The sequence below is a fragment of the Scardinius erythrophthalmus genome (assembly GCF_964197995.2).
Source record: "Scardinius erythrophthalmus genome assembly, chromosome: 12".
Lineage (NCBI taxonomy): Eukaryota > Metazoa > Chordata > Actinopteri > Cypriniformes > Leuciscidae > Scardinius > Scardinius erythrophthalmus.
The window spans coordinates 20,136,754-20,157,627 of NC_138232.1; the positions used below are offsets into that span (position 1 = coordinate 20,136,754).

The 20,874-nt window shown below is 38.8% G+C and overlaps 1 protein-coding gene across 1 annotated transcript; it reads right to left on the reverse strand.

Moving 5' to 3' along the window:
- Positions 1-1,177: 1,177 nt before the first annotated feature.
- On the reverse strand, positions 1,178-20,467 carry dzip1l (DAZ interacting zinc finger protein 1-like). Its single transcript, XM_081380501.1, has 16 exons — positions 20,344-20,467; positions 16,173-16,724; positions 15,532-15,616; positions 15,237-15,361; positions 14,681-14,842; positions 14,358-14,486; positions 7,697-7,759; positions 7,467-7,613; positions 6,962-6,992; positions 6,791-6,850; positions 6,562-6,695; positions 6,096-6,285; positions 5,782-5,959; positions 5,456-5,658; positions 2,947-3,080; positions 1,178-1,375 (listed from the first exon to the last, which is right to left on the reverse strand). Exons 2-16 carry the CDS (start codon positions 16,668-16,670, stop codon positions 1,226-1,228), a joined length of 2,289 nt encoding a protein of 762 aa, XP_081236627.1. The 5' UTR covers positions 16,671-16,724; positions 20,344-20,467; the 3' UTR covers positions 1,178-1,225.
- Between the last annotated feature and the right edge of the window lie 407 nt (positions 20,468-20,874).

A 20,874-nucleotide genomic window follows, 5' to 3' on the forward strand; every position in this document is an offset into this window, starting at 1 on the left:
TAGTGGATAGTGAAGAAGAGTTACAGAGGAAGTAAGCCAGGTAACCATGGGTAAAAGGCTGTAAATGGCACCCTATTTGTCACCATTTTCCCTGGAGAGTCTTTCATCTTCGCCAACACTGCACGGCTTGGGTTCTTTTCTCCGAGACTTCGCTAATGGAGGGCCCACAATAATTGCAGCAGCTCAGGCTATCAGAGCTCAGAGGCACAGACAGAATTTAAAGGCCAGAAACCTTTATGTCTCTTTATGAGGATGCAAGCCATTCTAGGTCACGGTGTAAAATAGGACAAACAATCGCCAGGCCACTGCTGAAAGAGCGGGTAGGAAGGCAGGTTGTGCGTTGCCGGGTGAGAAACGGAGAGGGGTGCGATTCAACATTTAATCTCATTCTGAGATGAATGTGTGCTGATAAGAATGGCAAGGAACCCAACTCTGTTGCCCGAGAGATAAGAACATGCAGCCAGGCTATTGCGGCAACTGTAGCCTGCATGGTCGCTTATTTGGTCAGAACTTAAAGCCACCTCACTCGTTGCAAACTATAGTGTTTCACCTTCATCACACATGGCAAACATTACTTTGAAATATTTTCTCATTAGCTACTGTTTTACTTTGCATTGTTACTTCTACGGCTATTATGATCATGCCATGCTTTAAAATATGAAAGATGAAGAATTATATAGTTGGAATCACTTTCAGAATGCTTGTTTTATGAGCTAAAATCAAATTGACAGCCAATCAGAATCCACCTGACTTTAAAGAGAACAAACATAACTGTAGCACACTTACAATAAACAGAAAGTTATAGTTACCATTCTTGGAGTGAATGGGCCTTCAGACATTTATTAACCTGATTTTGTTTATGTTTCATATGGTCATGAGTAATGTTTTCATTTTCACCAATACCGCAACCATATATTTATTGAAGGTATTTGAAAAAAAGGTTTTGAAACCCAATGGTAGTTTACTGTATATAAAAAGCTAATTGAAAATGTGTACTACTTCCTGCTTGGCTGCTAAAAATTCAATGCGTATTGGACTACGTTTGTCACTATCAAGTGCACGGTTTATAAAAACAAAGTGTCTGAAGGTTATACTACAGCACACAAACAAATAATGGCTGATATTTGTGGCTACAATTTTGAGGGTACACTCAAAAAAACATTGTAAATGCACTTGTAAATTATATACGAGTCTGCATTTATTTGACAGGTCACTTCACACATCATCACCACGCTGCTCCTGGTCTACTGGCCGCAGAACTCCATGCACTGGTGCCCGAGGTTCCGCCGACCTCTGAACTTTTGCGTACTCCTGCACGGTTTGCTGTGAGCTCTTCTATGGAGGACAGCTCGAAATCACTATCTTCATCAGACAGCTAGAAGACAGGTATAATACAAAGCCATTCAATCCAATACTAAAGACAATGGGTCTCATTCACTAGTAATTGCATACACTTTGTATTTATGTACACATTTGAACTTCTCACGAAAATTGTATGCCTAATTCAAAACACATGCTTATGTAACGGACGTAGTCAAGTAAGAGCTGTGCGTGTAAACCTCACTTAACAACTGTCTATTTAAGCAGATATATTCATCTTCATTCTTCATTTGAAAAAGGCAAAGCAAAACTAAGACTGCAGGTATACAAACCACAAACAAAGCAGCGCTTGCCGTTTTGAATATCAATCATGCTGATCATGTTCTTTATTCCACTCAGCTCATGTTATTATGAAAATATTTGCACAGTGGAATGCTCAGGTAAGATGACGTAAAATTAGAACAGCCTTCTGTCTTTGCCGTCATGATTTCTTTGCTTGATTTCATAACTTTTGCTCTTATTCTCATGCACCAACTCGTTCGCTAAACTGAACAGCCAATCAGAGTTCTCTCTCTCACCGACGGCCCGACACTGATTCTACATGTTAAATCGGCCAGAAAAACCCTGTGCGATGCGTGTAAACCTCATTCACCCGGCCTCAAGAGGCACAGTCTTTAGCGTCCTTGTGGCGCGCCCGCCTCCCACACCGGAGAGTTGGTCGAGTAGGACCGGTTAACAGTAAGTATATATGTGATGAAATATACCGTATATACCCGAATATAAGACGAGGTTTTTGTCCTAAAAATAGGCTGAAAAATGGGGGGTCGTCTTATATTCGCGATATAGACAAAATCACGGGGGGAAAGGGAGAAAGAACAACTGAATAAATATGAAATAGTGACTGAAACATAACCCATTAAGACAAATGATTTCGGCTATACTTGCATGTAAAATTAGAGAAGCAACATTCTGTGTTTAACTGAATTAAAACGCTGCTCCTCTCTGCCGCGCGAGACGCAGAGAGAGCGAGAGAGAGCGAGAGGTGCGCGTGCGCGAGATGCAGAGCAAGGTGCGCTAGACGCAGAGAGAGAGAGAGAGAGAGGAGCGCGTGCGAGACGCAGAGCGCAAGAGAGAGAGATAGAGAAAGGTGCGCGCGCGCGCTGGAAGAGAGAGAATGAATTATCACTGCAATTTTCAAATAAAATTATTTTCTGTTGAAAACCAGATTTTTTCCACAAAAATCTCTTTTTGTCCCAAAAATAAGTCTGGAAAATGGGGGGGTCGTCTTATATTCAGGGTCGTCTTATAGTCGGGTATATACGGTATTTCATATCTATATCTATGTTTAAAATTTCATCTTAACATGTTTATAAGGCCACCAATAATATTTGATTTCAGTTTTTCTTACATTTTTTGCAAATTTAGAATAAACTTTAGACTGGAAGTTATTGATGGAAACATTGAAAACATTCGAAACATTCGTAAGCAGAATTCACGCACAAATTTGTGCAAATGTATGCATGCTTAGTGAATGAGACCTAATGTTCAAAAACAAATTATATTTCTGCTGCAAGATTTCAATAGGTATAGAAATAGCTTATATGCAAGCTTTTTTTTTTTTTTTACCGCTCTCTGTTTTACAATGGCAGGGCGAGGGGAGGGGCTGGATGGTGGCAGAACTCTAGTCCCGCCTACAGGCTTTTTGACTGGTGTGCTTAGCTGTCTTTCCAAACTTCTTGTCAGTGTTTGGACAACAGAACCTGCAATCATAAACCATTCATGTTAACTGACTAATACTGTAATGTAAGACTAAACTTTGATTAAACTGAATTCTCCACATCCCACAGGACATTGAATTGGAATGACAGAATGACAAGAAATTTCACCCTGGTCCACAAAAGTTTATTAAACATGATAAAATATATGATTTAAATACAAATTTCTATAGGTGGCATTTAAAAAAAAATCTGTCTATTCTTTTGTTATAGAGTGTTGCAATGATGATACATTTTTGTAAGCCAAAACCCAAAAAGCGAGCTTGCATTTTAGCACTTTCGGTTCCATCATCCTGAAGGCAATAGGTTTTTTGAACGGGTTTTTGGTTAAATGCCTGAAATCAGGGTTTCTGCAGGTTTCAGTAAGTCAAATTTAAGACCATTTTAAGACATTTTAAGACCATAAAGATTGAAATTTAAGACCTACACAACGCATTATCCAAGTTAGATAGATAGTTACCTCGGGATCATTAGAGTATCTATCTATCTATCTATCTATCTATCTATCTATCTATCTATCTATCTATCTATCTATCTATCTATCTATCTATCTATCTATCTATCTATCTATCTATCAATCTATGATTATCTGATGTGTGTGTGAGAGAGAGAGAGAGAGAGGTAGATTTTTTTTAATAGAAAATTGTACTTTTGCATATTATACTGTTAAAAACACAATTATTGTTGATTTTAGTTGATCATAACTAGAGAGGAAATGATGAGATGATTGAGTGACCAAAATTATCACGGTTATCACAGAATCCTGTTCAAAAAGTACTAATACTACAGAATGAAGTCAATTCAACAAGTTTTATGTCGAAAAACAGCAAATAACAAATTGACTAGCATCAATATGCACTTTTTGTTTACGTAAACATTAAAATATCATTAAAAATAATGGCCAGATTTTAAAAGAGTGTCTTGCAACATGTTATCTACTAACATGTACAAGTTCAAATAAAGTTTTGACAAAAAAGGTTTTATACAAAGATAAACCTCATATTTCAGCCTTTAAATATTTTTTTATAAAAAGAATGAGTCAAAAAAGATAAATTACTGACATTTACACATTAGCTTATATTTATTAGTAGTGTTTGGGTGCACCCCCATCCTTCATGTTGACTGAGCTTTCAATGTTGTTATGGAAAGGGGTGATTGGTTGGTTCCTGCGGTGCGTTTGCGGCATTCTGAAAAGTTTAGATTTTTTTCATCTCGTTGCGCCTGGTAAAAAAATTAGCGCGTCGCTTCAATTATGAGCGCGCTTCCCGCGTGCCTATATTTGAACAAACTTGAGCGTGCAAAAGACGCAATATGTGAACGGCCTCTGGCGAGCTAGCTCATATCAAGCCACGAGCTATTGGCAGCACGCGAGCGACGTGTTGGAGACCCCTGCTAGAGCTCCGCTTTGTAGGCTACAACTCGATACTTTTTTGCTACTTTGTAATAACTTTCCGCGGCCAGCGTTTCTGGAAATGAACGAGGGTAAACACTTTTTAAGACCTGACTAAATGAAATTTAAGACCTAGGATGAAAATATGGCCGTTTTTAAGACTTTTTAAGGCCTTAAATTTAAAGTTCAGAATTTCAGACTTTAAGACTTTTAAAGACCCCGCAGAAACCCTGTGAAATAAGGTCCGTGGTTAATACAAACTCAATAAATTTTAACGTTTTTATTTCACAACATGACATACATCAGCAATACCCTCTTATGATTTTTTTAAAAGCTTTTACTTGTTTTGAAAAAGGTGGGTTGTTAACAAGTGGCTAAATGGGGTTTTCGGGGACATTAAACGTCATCATGCAGAACAGGTAAACTCATCTACTCACTAGTCTGCTTTTTATAATTGTGCTCTTGCAAACCAATCTAACTCAAACTTTCAGGGAACTTTTGTTTTCTTTTAAAGACTAAAAGAGCTTTATGGTGTTGACGCTGAAGTCATGCGACCGTGATGTACTTTGTTTACAGCCTACATTTAGCTTTTTACTTCTGGCGATTGTATTTAGGCTTCAAAATTAAAACAAAAGTTGTGTTAATTTTTGAAGATTATCATGAATGTGCAAGAATCAAACTTTTGTTGGTCACAGGTCTTTTTTCTGCAATAATCCAAAAGCCATTAGAAATTTCCTATTGTCTTTTTTTTCAAGGGACCCAGGGTGATGCTAACTTCCAGGTTGGCCTACAAAAATACATCACTGCAGAACTCTATTTTAGCTAAATGATTTGCACATACATGTTAGGGAGTGGTGATCATATACATCATTTATATATATTAAATACATTCAATATTCAGACTAGTTCCAAATGGTCTTGTTGTGATTAAAATAAATAAACTATGTATAGGAATTTGGTATTTGCTCACCATGTGGATTGGGAGTTCTGAGGAGTTTGGGTGTGTCTGCAGTCTCTGACAGCTCATTATCTGTCCAATCAGGCTCAGCTGTTGGGTTCATCAGTGATCCTGATTGAACAAGGCGGACAGAGGTGGAAGGCTTGGCCCGTGAGCTGGTAACATAGGCACTGTCCTCAACTGTCTCATCCTCATCTGAACTGAAAGGTGGTGTGCTGAAAAGAGAAATATACTCATTAAAGACTGATATTAAGCTGCTTGGTCTTTCACAATCTATTTCATGTTTTAATTTTCATTTGTCCCTGAGTAATGTTTTCCAATTGTACGAAAAAGTATACCTGTTCTTTTTTTGCTGTGTTTTTGGATTCTGAATCTGAGGAGGTGCATTGGAGCGTGGGGAGGGTGTTGGAATAAGTGCTTTTGGCTGTAGTCTCTTGGCTTTCTGAATGGACGGCTTTGAGCCCTCGCTAGATCGGAGCCTTTTTTCCTTCACTGGGGTTGAATTTCTCTTTCCCCCTAAAAACAAATATACAAGATTGACTGATCTTGGTTCAGATGAGTAGCAATCAAATAGAACATGATATGAAAGAAGATAAACAAGATGCATGAATATGGGTAGTGTGGTGGCATGATAAATAACACTTCTGCTCACTCTGTTTCGAAGTGCTGGGTGTTAATTGCCCCTGGCTCTTCTGTAGGCTTTTCACTCGCCTGGTGACCTCATGTACCAAGTTGTCTCTGTAGTTTTGAAGGTCTGGCTGCTGTCTATATCTCTGCTGCCGCTGACCAGTCAACAGAACACTCAGACTCTTAAATGTTTGCTTAGAGATGCCCTTGGTACCCTGCCAAAACATAATCACTTTAACCACTAAGCAATGTTTTTGAATTACATAATATTCATGTGTTTTCATGTGTTCAACTTTTTTTTGTCAGAAAACAATTTACTTTATTAATATAATTATTTACTTTATTATTCGGTTTGCATGTCGGGATAAGACTATCAATCTTACAGTTTGAATTAAATCATGTATTTCCTAAAAAAATCTGTTCTATTTACAATTTTTACTCCATTTTGCCACATGTCAAATGTAAATATTTGTGTCTGCAATGTGTTCTACCTTCCGCAGTCCCATATTCTCCAGTTTTTCCTCCAGTGATTCTTCTAGAATGGGTCTACACTCTCTCATCAGCTCTGGCTTTCCTTTGTGTAACTTTAGAACCTTCCACTGGGGTTCATCTGAGTCATCCAGGCCTGGAGGTGCATGCACAAGTTTGCTTTAAATACATAATGGCATGATTGGTGTATGCATACAGTATACTGTAGTTAGAAACAACTGAACCACATACTCTCCCCTTCCTCCTCTAGCTCCTCAGGAGAATCTTGGGCATATTGAGAAACCACTGGAACTACCAAATGAGATGAGAAAAATGGGCCAAAACCAGATTAAACTTAATTCAAAGCAACAATATTTTATTTAATCAAGCAATGAGTAAGTCCACATAGATATAATTCATTACCTGAGACTGGAATGACCGACCGTTTTTTAATCTGTGCGATAAAGCATCAATTAGAAAGATAATTAGTGTTTAAGAATCAAGACATCAGCAGATCATTTTACAATAACTACAATCACTTTAATAATCTAATTATTAATTAATATAGTTAAAGGTAAAGTGTGCAATTTTTTAATGTGAAAATCCTTAAAATACCTTTAAAATAATATCACAGGTTAATATGAGATAAGTTTGAAGGTTGTCCTAAGTGTAAGCACTGTGATGCTTCATTTTACAGGATGGCCTGCAATAAACTGTTTGCAATAAACTGCAATAAAATTGAGATGTGAAGCAGGAGGGCTAGTAGAGCAGTTTGGGGAAACCTTTGGAATCTGGAAACATTATTTTTGTAATTATGTTTGGTGCCTCTAGTGGAACTTTACCTTTAAGGAAACTATTTCCGTGACAATTGCATGAAATTATTGCTCACTTTCTTCCACTGTTTGTGATTGTGAAGTAAATAACCAACCTTATCCTCCAGAGATTTGATGAGTCTGTCCTTCTGGCTCAACTGAGAAGAGAGAGAGACAACCTGCTGCTGAAGTTTCTTCAAACTGGAGCCAGAGTTTTTCTCTACAGACAAGGCCTCCAGAAGCCTGGCATTCTCTCTCTTCAGCTGTGACATACACATACAAATCACAGACGTGATGAGAGGATTCCAAAATGTTGCCAAGACAGTGCAATACCAGAAAGACTTGCCTCCTCTTGCTTCTGCTGGTGTCTGTTCTGTGCTTCCTGGTATTTCTTCTTCCATTCACTTTTCTGAATGAAAAAAAACAAAACAAAAATGGAACATGAATAATTAAATATAAAAAATACAGAGTAAATATTTAAAAATGCAAGCACTATGTGGACTGAAAAGTCTCATATATTTATAAATTTTACTTTCTATAACGATACAATCAGGGATGTAGTGGAGGCTAAACGCACATAAACGGCGTTTACTCACCTCCCAAAAATTCGGAAATAGCGTTTGCCCACCTCCAAAGTGCGTTTATCCACCTCTAAATTTCACGTTATTTGAGCGGACTTTGCTTTTCCAGTGCGTGATCGCCGATCGGTACATGATTCGAGCATTTGGGCCATTAACGACAGAGCAGAACGCGCAGCGCAAACACAGAGCAGAACATTGAGCAGAGAGCGCAGCGCGCCGACACACACACACACACACACACACACACACACACACACACACACACACACACACACGGAACAAAGAGAACGGCGCACACACGTAGCAAAAAACACACGCTCGTAAAGTTACTAAACAAGCTGCGCGAGAATGAAACTTGATCGCAGCCGCAAAAGGAAATCATTAAAACGATGCAAAAATTATTATTATTATTATTATTTTTTTTTTTTATTCATTACAGGCAGCTGGTTTAATGTAGGGAGCATGTCGAAACCGAACTGTACAATAGATTCAGAGGGAATCAAGCCTGTACCAGGTTAAAGGGATAGTTCACCCAAAAATGAAAATTCTGTCATCAGTTACTCTCCCTCAAGTTGTTCCAAACCTGTATGACTTTCTTTCTTCTGCTGATCACAAAAGAAGATATTTTGAAGAAAGTCGGTAACCAAACGACTGATGGACCCCATTGACTTCCATAGTAGGAAAAAAAATTACTATGGATGTCAATGGGGACCAGCAACTGTTTAATTACCAACCTTCTTTAAAATAACTTCTTTTGTGTTTAGCAGAAGAAAGGAAATCATACAGGTTTGGAACAACTTGAGGGAGAGTAAATGATGACAGAATTTTCATTTTTGGGTGACCAACCCCTTAAAGACTTTTCCCTCTACAGGGAAACACTGATCCACATTTTTCTGATAGACCAAACAACTAATCAATTAATCGAGGAAATATTCAACAGATTAATTGACTATGAAAATAATCCCAAGTCCCTAATCATTATGCACAAGTGCATTGCATTGGAAGCCCTGGATATAAGCCTCCCTCTCGAACTCTCTCTTAAATATTTTTGTTTTCTCTGTTTTGTCATTTAGTAAACTTTATAGATTTCAACCATATTATTCCTTTTTGAGTCTCTTTAACAAGAACTTAGATTAAAGCAGCACTAGGTAACTTTTCAACCTTCATAATATATTTCCAAGACTCTTGTGATGGTACATCGACTTACAGTAGGTTGAATGACATGTCTGCCATAGCCTGACGGGGTCTGTATAGTTTTTAATCGTACTTTTAAACTTCGGGGTTCGGGTAGTAACCCCCGCGCACAAAAAGAACTACAAAATTCGACTGCTTTATGGCATAGGCTACCTCACTTCCCCCAACACGTCCTCACATGCTGTTGGACTAAGTAAGTATATTGCTTATATTGTATATCACTCGGACAAGCTTTCACTCGTTGGTGTGAGCTAAAAAGCACCTGGCGTTCTTGTCGATGGATTAGTAACTTAGACATCTTCGGAGGCTATAGCTCGATGTTCGATGTCCGACGATTTGAAACGTGTTGTGTTTATTCCCCAGTCGAACAAGAATGAGCATCAAACAGAAACAACCCGCTTACGGGGTGTTCGAGGCGCACATACAATACAGACTGTGCCGAGTCAGTTAAACAGGGCGCGCGCAGCTCTTAAAGGGGACACACCTTATTTCTCGTTACAGCTTCCATCCGACTGAACAGGGACCGGCATACAGGGGGGAGGGGATCAGGCCGTGAGTGAAGAGACTGCTCTGCGTGAGTGGTATTTACGACAGTAACGTTAAATACAAGTAGTCCACAGCGACTCTAGGGGTCGTTGTTTGACCAAAACGGAATTCCTACCTAGTGTGGCTTTAATGTATGAATTGAAAAGTGATTGTGTGACCTATGATGAGGAAACAACCAGTGATACCCTTGGTAGTACCATCAAATGATAGCCTATAGCGATGTCATCAGGATACACATACACCGGTAGGCAGTGGCCCACCTTACTGGGTGACCACGTCGTGGTCCACCAGAATTTATAGTTTACCCACCTCTTTTTTTACCACTACACCACTGGATACAATCAAATATATAGATACTTTATTAGGTAAACCTGTTCAACTGCTCGTTAACGCAAATATCTAATCAGCCAATCACATGGCAGCAACTTAATGTATTTAGGTATGTAGACATGGGATGCATCTCAATCAGCTCTCTAGTTCAGTAGTCAGGGCACTGATCAGAGAGTCAGCCATTTTAAGGGCTGTTTCAATCGCAAAATTGTTACAGTGCACTGAAACGTTCGCTCCCTAAAAGGTCCCACAATGCACCTTGAAAACCAGGGAACCACCCTTAACGGAAGTTCTGAAGCGAAAAACAAAAATCAAGTGAACCAACTCACTACACATATTGACACACGATAGATGTTTTTTCTATCCCCTTCCATGCTCAAAGTATATGTGGCGGCCATCGCAGCGAATCACACTCTTGTGGCAGGCCAGTCTGTAGGAAGAAATGACTTTGAGGCACTGAGAGGCACCTATGTTTTCCTATGGCAGTGAGCGTTCTGCGTGCTGTTTATGCGCCCCAGGCACCTCGCGTTTTACCACCTGCTGCGCCGATGTCATCGCGTTTTTTTTCCACTGTCCAATCGAATGAATGGAGAGGCGGGCCTTCCGTTGTAGTGATGAAAGCTACAGTTGCTTTGAACGCCCGGGCAGTGCGATGATGGAGGATAAACTTGTGGTGCTCTCGCGGGTTACCAGGAGCTTAACGACCTCACGAACTGTAACTACCACAATTTTAACAGAAAGTAAATAAAATTAATAAAAGGCTGATTTGACGTTTACTTTACTGACAGGACAGCTGTTTCAGTGGTTGCCTAGCAACATAAAAATCGCATCGCGTTTTCGACCTGAAAAACGTGTTTGGTGTGATCGTCAAGTTCTTGCGGGGAGCCAGGAGACTTAAAGGTGCCCTAGAATGTGAAATTGAATTTATCTTGGCATAGTTAAATAACAAGAGTTCAGTACATGGACATGACATACAGTGAGTCTCAAACACCATAGTTTTCCCTTTCTTATTTAAATCTCGTTTTTGAAAAACACCCCTGAAAAACAGGTGAATCTCCACATAACACCAACTGTGACGCAACAGTTGGGATCATTAATATGTACGCCTCTAAAAATTTGCATATGCCAGCCCATGCTCAGTGCCAGGCGAAACTGCACAGCCGAATCATCAGAAGTTCTGCAGGTGAAGAAACAAGCAGGAGGAGGATCATAGGGAAAATGGCAGATCTATCTATAATCTGATACCGCTACAGTTTAATTCGAAGTTGTTAGTTGCTCTGCTCGTTTCACCACGGACTGTTTTTCTAACCTGGAACATATATCAAGCAGCCAGGCTTCTCTTGGCGTCTCAAACGGACGAAGGGGGCAATTTCAACTAACGTTATATTCCCGCAAGCGGTAAGTAGTGATTTTATTAACAATAATTTACACTGTGTTATCTAGATCCAGCGCGATATTGTTTTTTCCTCGAGAGACATCGTGGCTTGCAAACGAGCGAACGAAGCATGGCAGTTGCTCAGTGTTTGGATGTACAAATGAACACAAAAGTATTTTTTTTAGTTCCTTCATCAGAGCCTCCGGAGAACCAGTGGGTTATGTGAATTTCTGATGTGTAATTGTTCAAGTTCAGACAGATAATGTTTCTCTCAAAGTCGTTCAACACTGTTTATGCATCAGTAGATCGCGTTGCAGTGATAAGATCTTCATTCACGCGATCAACCGGCTGTCATCTGCTCAATGCTGGAAAAGATCTAAATACTTAAAAAACTTCTCATGATTCGTTAATCCCGATAGCTGTAATAGTAAAAACGTATAAAAGCTGTAATAGTAAAAGTTTTCCAGATAGCTCTACATGTAATGCCAGATATTTCATATGCAAGCATGTCAGCCAATCACAGCAGTGGGCAACAACACTGAAGTCTCACAGCAGACACGCCCCTTCAAACAGAGTGTTCAATCCAGGGAATGAAATCAGGCTAGAAAATATGCCTTTTATTTCTAAATTATAACAAATTTTGATCTAAAAAACATACTAACATTATAAGGGCACCCCAGGAAACATTATAAAATAATAAAATAATCCATTCTACGGCACCTTTAACCCGCCTTGCCCTCATATTGTTCCGATCTAGGACCTGTCCACAGTCCTTAGGGCCTTTCAATGCCCTCTGTTTGAGCCCTACTGCTAGCTTTAGTGTCAGTAAAGTGTGTGGCCGACATGCAGGTACTCTCAGTGAGCGCTTCCTGGGGCCGGTTTCACAAAGATAGACTTTGACTATGGCTTAGATATAGTAGATAGTCAGACTTCAGATAGACATCTAAATCAGACTGTTGCACAAAGCACTTAAGACTCTGACTATCTTAAGTAGGACTACACTGCAATGCATTCTGGGTAAAATAAGACACTTTTCAAAACAAAAAACATGGCGGATCGAGTAAGCGCATTCAACCGCTCAGTGCAGTTTACCCCAGCGGAAAATAAAAGAGTCATGGACTGAGTATGTTTTTATGTTTCCACTGTTCAATCGCGCCCGTGCCTCTCTCTCTCTCTCTGACACACACACACACACACACACACACACTCACACACACACACACACACACACACACATTCCAGCATTGCAATCTTGACATCGCAGCCTGTTATTATGCAGCGTTCACACCAAACGCGAATAGAGCGTCAAATTCGCGTCTGTCGCATCTAGTTCGACGCTTGAACATTTTGAATCCATTCGCGCATCCAAGGACTATGTAACGGCCCTAACAGTTACAAGGACATTTTACTTGGGAATGTAGTAACAAGAAGAAATGTTTAAATTATGAGCCATTTTCCCTTTTCTTTTGGCAGTTTGTAATGTAACTGATTGTTACTGCTGGTTGCCAAGGTAACATAGAGTCTTAGACTTAAGTTAGCCTGTGGGTAAGGTGTCTTAATTTTTTTGGTCTAAATTAAGTCAGTCTTTATTTTTGTGAAACAGTCTAACTTGCATTAGACTAGTCTATGAGCAAATTTTAGACTTGTCTAACACTATAGACCGGTCTAAAATAGCTTTGTGAAACCGGCCCCTGTTTGGAGTTTGGGCCTAATGACCTTAAAGTTGTCCTCAAACCCAGGCATGGATACGTACCTAAAGTGCTCTCTACTCCGTTCTCTCCCTGCTTCAGAGGATGAGCAGGGTGCTAACTTACTTTGCCTGGTCCGGGCCCTCAGAACTTACGTGGAGCGCTCTAGCCAGTATCGGCAGTCAGAGCAGCTATTTTGTGCTTCAGAGGCCGCACTTAAGGGCTGCCAGTTACGAAGCAGAGATTGTCCTGAATGCCCCATTGGAATGAGGACCCACTCCAAGGGGGATGGCCTGCTCCTGGGCTTGGTCCAGCAGAGTCTCCATTGGGGATATTTGTGCGGCAGCCGACTGGTCTTTGCTGTCTACCTTCGCTAGGTTTTATAACCTGGATGTCTACTATAACAAGGTACGATCTTTTCCGCCTTGACTGTCTTGCACCCATAATAGTGGTTTGGCCTGTCTTTGTTGAGGCTCCAGCCTTGTGGCTTGAGCCTTGCAAGTTAGCCTATGCTTCTGGGCTCATAGGACAGCTTCTGTTCTGTGCTTATAGCACGGCACCATGGTATATCGTTCCCCAAAGTGTGATTCACGCAATGTGATAGACCGTTTCGAAAGGGAACGCTCCGGTTACTAACGTAACCTCGGTTCTCTGAGATAACGGGAATGAGCATTGCGTACTCTGTCATGCTATACAGCTGCACACAAGTCGACGCTGACGCTTATCAGTTGAAAGATTCTGATAAACTGCCATTCGGCACCGACTTACATAGGCAGTCGGCCCTGCCCATTTTGCAGAGCTGAAATGCCATAGGTTTGTGCAGTTGCACAAATGTTAACAAATCAGGCTTCAGAATTCTGAGAAAAAAGTTGTCCCCCAAAGCATGTCTCATTATCTCAGGGAACAGCTCTGCTGAAGTTTAAACTGAGCATCAGCACGGTGAAGAACTGTGATTTAAGTGCAAGTTCAGCACCTTGTTGAATCTATGCAACAAATAATTAAGGCAGTTCTGAAGGCAAAAGGGTACTAGCAAGTTGTACCTCATAAAGTGGCTGGTGAGGGTATTATATACATACATACATACATATATATATATATATATATATATATATATATATATATATAGAGATATATTACTGTATATACTTGCCTAAGAGTTGTTAAGGTATTTGCAGACGAATAATCCCTTCCTTGCCAGTTTAAAGGACATTGAATAATAATGTCCATTCATTTTAAAAGTGCATTGTATTAATTACTCATGCATGACTCATTGAACAAGGAGAGAAATCTTACCTTCCTTGCCATTATCTCTTTCAGCTCTCTCTCTCTTTTTTCTCTCATTTCTTTCTCAGGGTCAATCTCTTCTTGTAAACTGACATTGTTAAATAGACCTACTTCTTTGTTCTGCAACACCAGCAGTTTCTATAGATGAAACAATGACAAATAACATAGAAAAGTATTACAACAACACTAAACTACTTTTCCATCATACAAAAATATCTTACCTCCAATAGCTCCTCTATTGAATGGCTTGTAGAAATACATAGCAGAGGATTTGTCTCCATCTACTGGTGACAATTTAAAATGTTCATTTTATTAAACTTGTGTACACTCACAGCCTCTATGGATGAGCTCTTGCTTGCCATGTCTTTTGATTCCTGGAGAAACAATTGTCTCAGCTCTCCAATTTCCTGCTGAAATTTTCTTCTCTCCTCTTCTTTCCATCTCTCCAGCACTTGTTTCTCTGACTGTTCTCTCCTTTGCTGCTCTTCATGTTCCTGGCAGAATACAGGATTTTTTTTTATATATAACAAAAATGTACTTAAACTGGTATTTCATATGGAGTGCTTAAAGGGGTCATGAACTGGATTATTTTATTATTTTATACTGGTTCCTGGGGTGCCCTTATAATGTTAGTATGATTTTTACATCAAAAATTGTCATAATCTAGAAATAAAAGGCATTTTCCAAGCCTGATTTTAGCCTCTGATTCGTTTGCTTACGCAACTTTTGCGTACTTTTGTGAGCAAATGTAGCATTTGCTCACAAAATGTTTGTGTGTTTCTTCCCATCCCTTTAGATGCTCAATATTACTGGGAGGAAAAATTATATTTCAGTGCTTTAGGGTTCGCTCACAAAACTTTTGAGTTCTTGATTCAAACACAAACTCACATGCTGCCGCCTCAAATTGTCGGTTTCTCTCTCTGCCTGTAGCTGCAACTGTGTCACTCTCAGTCTCTCCTTCAGTTCTTCTATCCCATCTTCCATCTGTTCGACTTTTCTCTTTTTCTGCCTCTCTGAGAAACACACATGCACAAGTGATACTGAGTTGACAAAATATTCTTTATTTATTTTTCCACATCATAGAAACATATTTATCAAGTGAAATTAAAGTGCTAGCTTCCTATCTCTGAAATTTTATGAAACTTCGTTTGAAAAGTGAGTGGACACACATTTTCTCACCAACCTGCATCTGTGACCTCAGGATGTCTTCGCTGAACATGTGCTTGTAAGTAGGAGTAGTTGACAAATGATTTTTCACAGAACTGGCACTTTCACAAGGAAAAGGGATCAAAACATTAGAACTGGTTTTATGATTACTAGGCTCTAGCACGAAACAGGCAGTTCGCTTTAATATAATGTAAGAAAAAAAGAGTGTTTATTAGCCTACAGATATACTACCTTTCTAAAGTTTGGGCTCAGTACTATGACAATAAAGACATGTACAATGTTACAAAAGATTTCTAGCCTATTTAAAAAAAATGCTGATCTTTTGAACCATCTAATATTAATTATTCTAAATTATCACAGTTTCCATAAAAAATATTAAGTAGCACAACTTTTCTCAACATTGATAATAATCACAGGAATATATTACATTTTAAAATACATGAAAATAGAAAACAGTTATTTCAAAAAATTAATATTATTATTTTTTCTGTATTGCTGATCAAATATACGCATCCTTGGTGAGCATAGAGACTTCTTTCAAAGTAACAAAAAAAATCGTATGGACCCCAAACTTTTGATCTGTACTGAATGTGAGTGTACCATTTTAAAAAGACTTTTCGAAAGCTCCTTATGTGTACAACTTTTTAAGAAATCCACCTTGTGATAATTATTTGCACTGGCCTGCAGGAGGAGCTGTTGAGTGCTGATCAACTTCTTTCTCCGTCGATTCTCCAGCTTGGCTTCCTGCAGATTTTTTCCGAGTTCTGCTCGTTGTTCTTCTCCTCGCTGGACCAGAGAGAGCGCCCCCTGCAGACGCTCCTCCAGTCCTGACAGCTGAGCGCTCAGGAAGTCCTGGCAGTGCAGCAGGTACTCAGTGCTCAGCTGAGACATACGAAGCAGCTTGATCAAAGAAGGGTCGGCAGGCCCACGGCAGTTTGGACACCGCTCGCCGTCCACGGCACAGAATGTTACGGTCATAATGAAGTCCTGAAGCACTCTGACATCTATCTCTTGCACAACGCGGTCCACGTCAAGGGCGGAGAGACGCCTCCAGTCTATGGGCTCAGTGCGTGAGCGGAAGCGGAAGGGCTGAAGTTGGTGTGCTGGGCTCCAGGGTGGTGTGGGGGACACAGCAGGGGAGAACTGGCCCAACATGGTGAAAGGTTTGAGATACAAAGATGAATCGATGTGGTGATTCCTAACCAGAGACTGGATGGGGAGAGAAAGAGAGAAAACAAAGAGTATTTCTAGATTAGCTATGACAACATATCGGAATTAAATTTTAAAATACAATAAACTAGAAAATTTTTAAATTGGAAAACTATTACCATATTACTGTTTTTACTATTTTAGCAAGCAACGCAGTCTTGGTGAGCATAAGATACTTCTTTCTCTAACCCGCCTTGTTTCTTTTTAGTTTGTTTTCTTATATCTCTCTTTCTTTCGGGACTATTGAGAAGGTAACCACTAACATGAAGATAACTGCATAAGAAGGACATACAAATTTTACATGATGGCTATCTGTCTGTTCAGTTCTTTTGTATTTCTGTGTTCCACTATTTAAATAAAAATCTAAGTTAAAAAAGAGAGAGAACGAGACTTCTTTCAAAAACAAAAAAAATCTGATCAAAAAACAACAACATTTGACTAGTATAAATGGCAGAGGGTGAGATTTTCACTGAAAAACATCTTAAATGTCAGACTGTTTATCACACAATGCTATTACATTGTTTCAAAGTAGGCTATGACCTGTTTTTTTTATTCATTTTCTTTGAGGCATTTACAATAATATTTTTGACTATTAAAATGTTTTACGTATTCAGCAATGTAGAAATGTTTACAGAAAAATGAAGGCAAAACACTGAAACACTGAGAACATGCAGTTTACATTTTCAGTAAGCTTAAAACAGATAATGTATTATTATTTATATTCATTTTACTCATTATTACTTATTATATGTAATTTTTAAAAGGAAGCCTGGGCAAAGGTTTTTCTTTTTTTTTTTCTATAGAGACAGAGCGCAACGCGTCATAATCTGAAGAACATGCCCACCAAGGGGGAAAACAAACCAACCGTCTCCATTGACTTTGCATTGCGAGAGGCTGCCTCCTTGTCATTTCTTGCTTCTAACAAAAGACAGAAAAATGCCTAAAAGCTGCTATGTGACAAGGTGTACAGCAAACAAGCTAAGAAACCCAGAAATAAGTTTTCATAAGTTGTCGACCCCAAAAAACGAGCGTTTGAGGACATAAAAGTGGATACAGGCTGGAACAAATGGGTAAATTGTGGGATCCTGACACTCAGTATGCACTAAAAATACACTACGTGTGCAGTAAGTTAAACATTTGGTCACTGGTGAGTCAAATATCCAAATGTCAGTTTTATATATTATATTTCTGTAAGATAAACTATCCTGTGTAGCCGATTACGGTCTCCTCCAGCGGACGTACGTTAGTTCTCAGAGTAATGAGACACGTGACGCTCTGTCTCAACTGCCCGTATCCACTTTTATGTCCTAAACACTTGTTTTTTTGGGGTCGAGAGCTAATAAAAACTTATTTCTGGGTTTTGTAGCTTGTTTTCTGTACACCTTGTCACACAGCAGCTTTTTCTGTCTTTTGTTAGAAGCAAGAAATGACAAGGAGGCAGCCTCTCGCAATGCAAAGTCAATGGGCACGGTTGGTTTGTTTTCCCCCTGGGTGTAGGCATAGCCTAAATGCGCTCTGTCTCTATTCTAAAACACAATTTAGAACCATTATCTCAAAGAGATATTATTCCCATAATATACAAAAGCACAGGCACATGCCCTCTTTTAGCTATAACAAGTAAAGGAAATACTTTTTTGCAGATGGCAGACAACATACTGTTCAAGTCCATCTCTGTGACAACTGTTAAAGCCATAGGCAATTTCAATAAAAATTGTAAATATAAATATATATAATGAGTGCGAAAGAGAGAAATACATGCATTGCCTTTCTTATACTCTGTGCAGTAGATATGATATACATTAGTCTTGGCATAGCAGGCCTAGGCTACATTAATTACATCAGCCATAACAACAGAACCAAACATAGATCTATTAAGTGAGTAGCCTATTGTATATGAGAAATAACTCCTATTTCTTAAAGAGCAATTTTCTTTATAACAGTCTATATTGTTTCTTTATACAAATCTGTCCGGATGTTTACCTGAAAATGCTCTTGGTAAGGGTTCATCTCTCTCCTATGAAACAGTGTCATAGTGTCTGAACTGAGTTTGATGCCTCTTAGTTTACATATCAACAATAAACCGTCTCTCTGCAACTCAAAACACAACCCCTCTGATAAGCAGCTTATAGTATTTCACTTCCCCTGTTTCTAGACAACCAGCCACGCCTGTAAATCACTGGTCTTACTCTTAACTAACTGCACGATCTCAGCAGCTCACCAGGCAATTTACCTGCATCAGGCAATCAATAGTAATATATAGTACTTTTCTCTGGGTCTTATTGACTGATTGACCAAAATCAGCATCCTCTTCTGTTAATAGCAATTAAAGGATCAAATAATGATAACGTGATATAATCAAAAACTGAAAGAGAATTTCATTTATATTTTATTAAAACACAAAGCCTTCTCTTTATCAGGCCACATTGTTAAAGACGCATTCAAATGAAATTCATTCAAAAAAATACTTGAATACACATTTTTTTCTATGATCAACATGATCATAGAAATGATCAACTTGAATTCCTAAATTAAAGTCTGATTTTTTTATTTTTTTTTAAGAAAATGCTGGTATTAGTTTGTAGTAGTTTGGCATACTTCGTATTTGGCAAACTACATGAAAGCATGGTTCCATCCTGCCATGTATCAACGGTTCAGGTTGCTGCTGGTGGTGTAATGGTGTGGGGATATTGTCTTGGCACACCTTGGATCCTAGTACCAACTGAGATTGTTTAAATGCCACAGCCTATCTGAGTATTGTTGCTGCTGACCATATCCATCTCTTTATGACCAGTGTACCATCTTCTGATGGCTGCTTCCAGCAGGATAATGCACCATGTCACAAAGCTCAGATCATCTCAAACTGGTTTCTAAAACATGACAATGACTTCCAGAGTCACCAAATCTCAATCCAATAGATCAACTTTGGGATGCGGTGGAACGGGAGTTTCGCATCATGGATGTGAGCCGACAAATCTCCAGCAAATGCGTGATGCCATCATGTCAATATGGACCAAAATTTTCCAGCACCTTGTTAAATCTTTGCCACAAAGAATTAAGACAGTTTTGAAGGCAAAGGGGGGTCCAACACGTTACTAGCAAGGTGTACCTAATAAAGTGGCCAGTGAGGGTGTGTTTTCCATGAATAATATGTTTAAAAACGTTTTGGAAAATGTTTATAGCCAATCCAAACCAAGAACAAACAAAGTATAATAACTTTTTACTTAATTACATATTTAAAGTCATTAAACATTAATCTAAAAAAAAAAAAAAAAAAAAAAAAAAAACATTGTTTACACGTTGTAAGTTAAATAGCCTAAGTTATAACATGGACATCAGTGCTGATCATTATAGATCAGTGATGGACACACATTTCTAAGAAGATTTTTAAAAGATTGCTCTAATCATCTCGGATGTCCTTATTTGTCATTGATCGATGTGTAGCCTTATTAATTACAGTACAACGCTATAAATCGATTGCCATATAACATAACGTTAAATGTGTAACGACGTAACCTGTGTAAACAGTTTCTGCGATCAACGGTTGACAACGGCAATAACACTATACACAAAAGTAACTAATAACCGTAATAGTTAATGCGCAAAGATTTCAGACACTTACCTTTGTCTCTATTATAAAAGGTCACAACAATAGTTTATAAGTTGTTTATAAGTTAAAAGAAGAAAACCGGAGCAATTCATGATGGCAGTTTCAAGCTAAAAATTGAAAGGAGAAGTTAACAGCTGGCAACTGTTGCTGATGGGCGGGGCTAAGAGAGAAGCGCGTCCTGTTGCCATGGAGACTACTGACTCATGACCTCAGGTACAAAACTGAGGATAAGCAAAGAGGCAGTTTTCAGGAGATTTGTTAGTTCATCTATATTATATTATATTATATTATATTATATTATATTATATTATATTATATTATATTATATTATATTATATTATATTAACTTGTGAATTATATAATATTGTAAAAAAAAAAATTGTGAAAGTAAACAATCTAAACAGAGTTTAATATAAAATCAATTGTGTTGGGTAATATTTTTTTCCTCACAATTTGAACATAAAGTGGCAGAGGAGAGGACAGAGAGAAATGTTTCAAGCTTAGACTGATCACCAGTAAGGGAAATGCTTCCAGTCTAGCGGT

Excerpts from the sequence above, each read along its gene's own strand:
- dzip1l (XM_081380501.1), bottom strand. The coding sequence starts at position 16,670 with ATGTTGGGCCAGTTCTCCCCTGCTGTGTCCCCCACACCACCCTGGAGC. Across the intron at positions 14,487-14,680 it reads AGAGCTCATCCATAGAGGCT|AAACTGCTGGTGTTGCAGAA; the intron begins GTGAGTGTACAC and ends TTTCATCTATAG. Across the intron at positions 5,659-5,781 it reads ACACAGCAAAAAAAGAACAG|CACACCACCTTTCAGTTCAG; the intron begins GTATACTTTTTC and ends TTCTCTTTTCAG.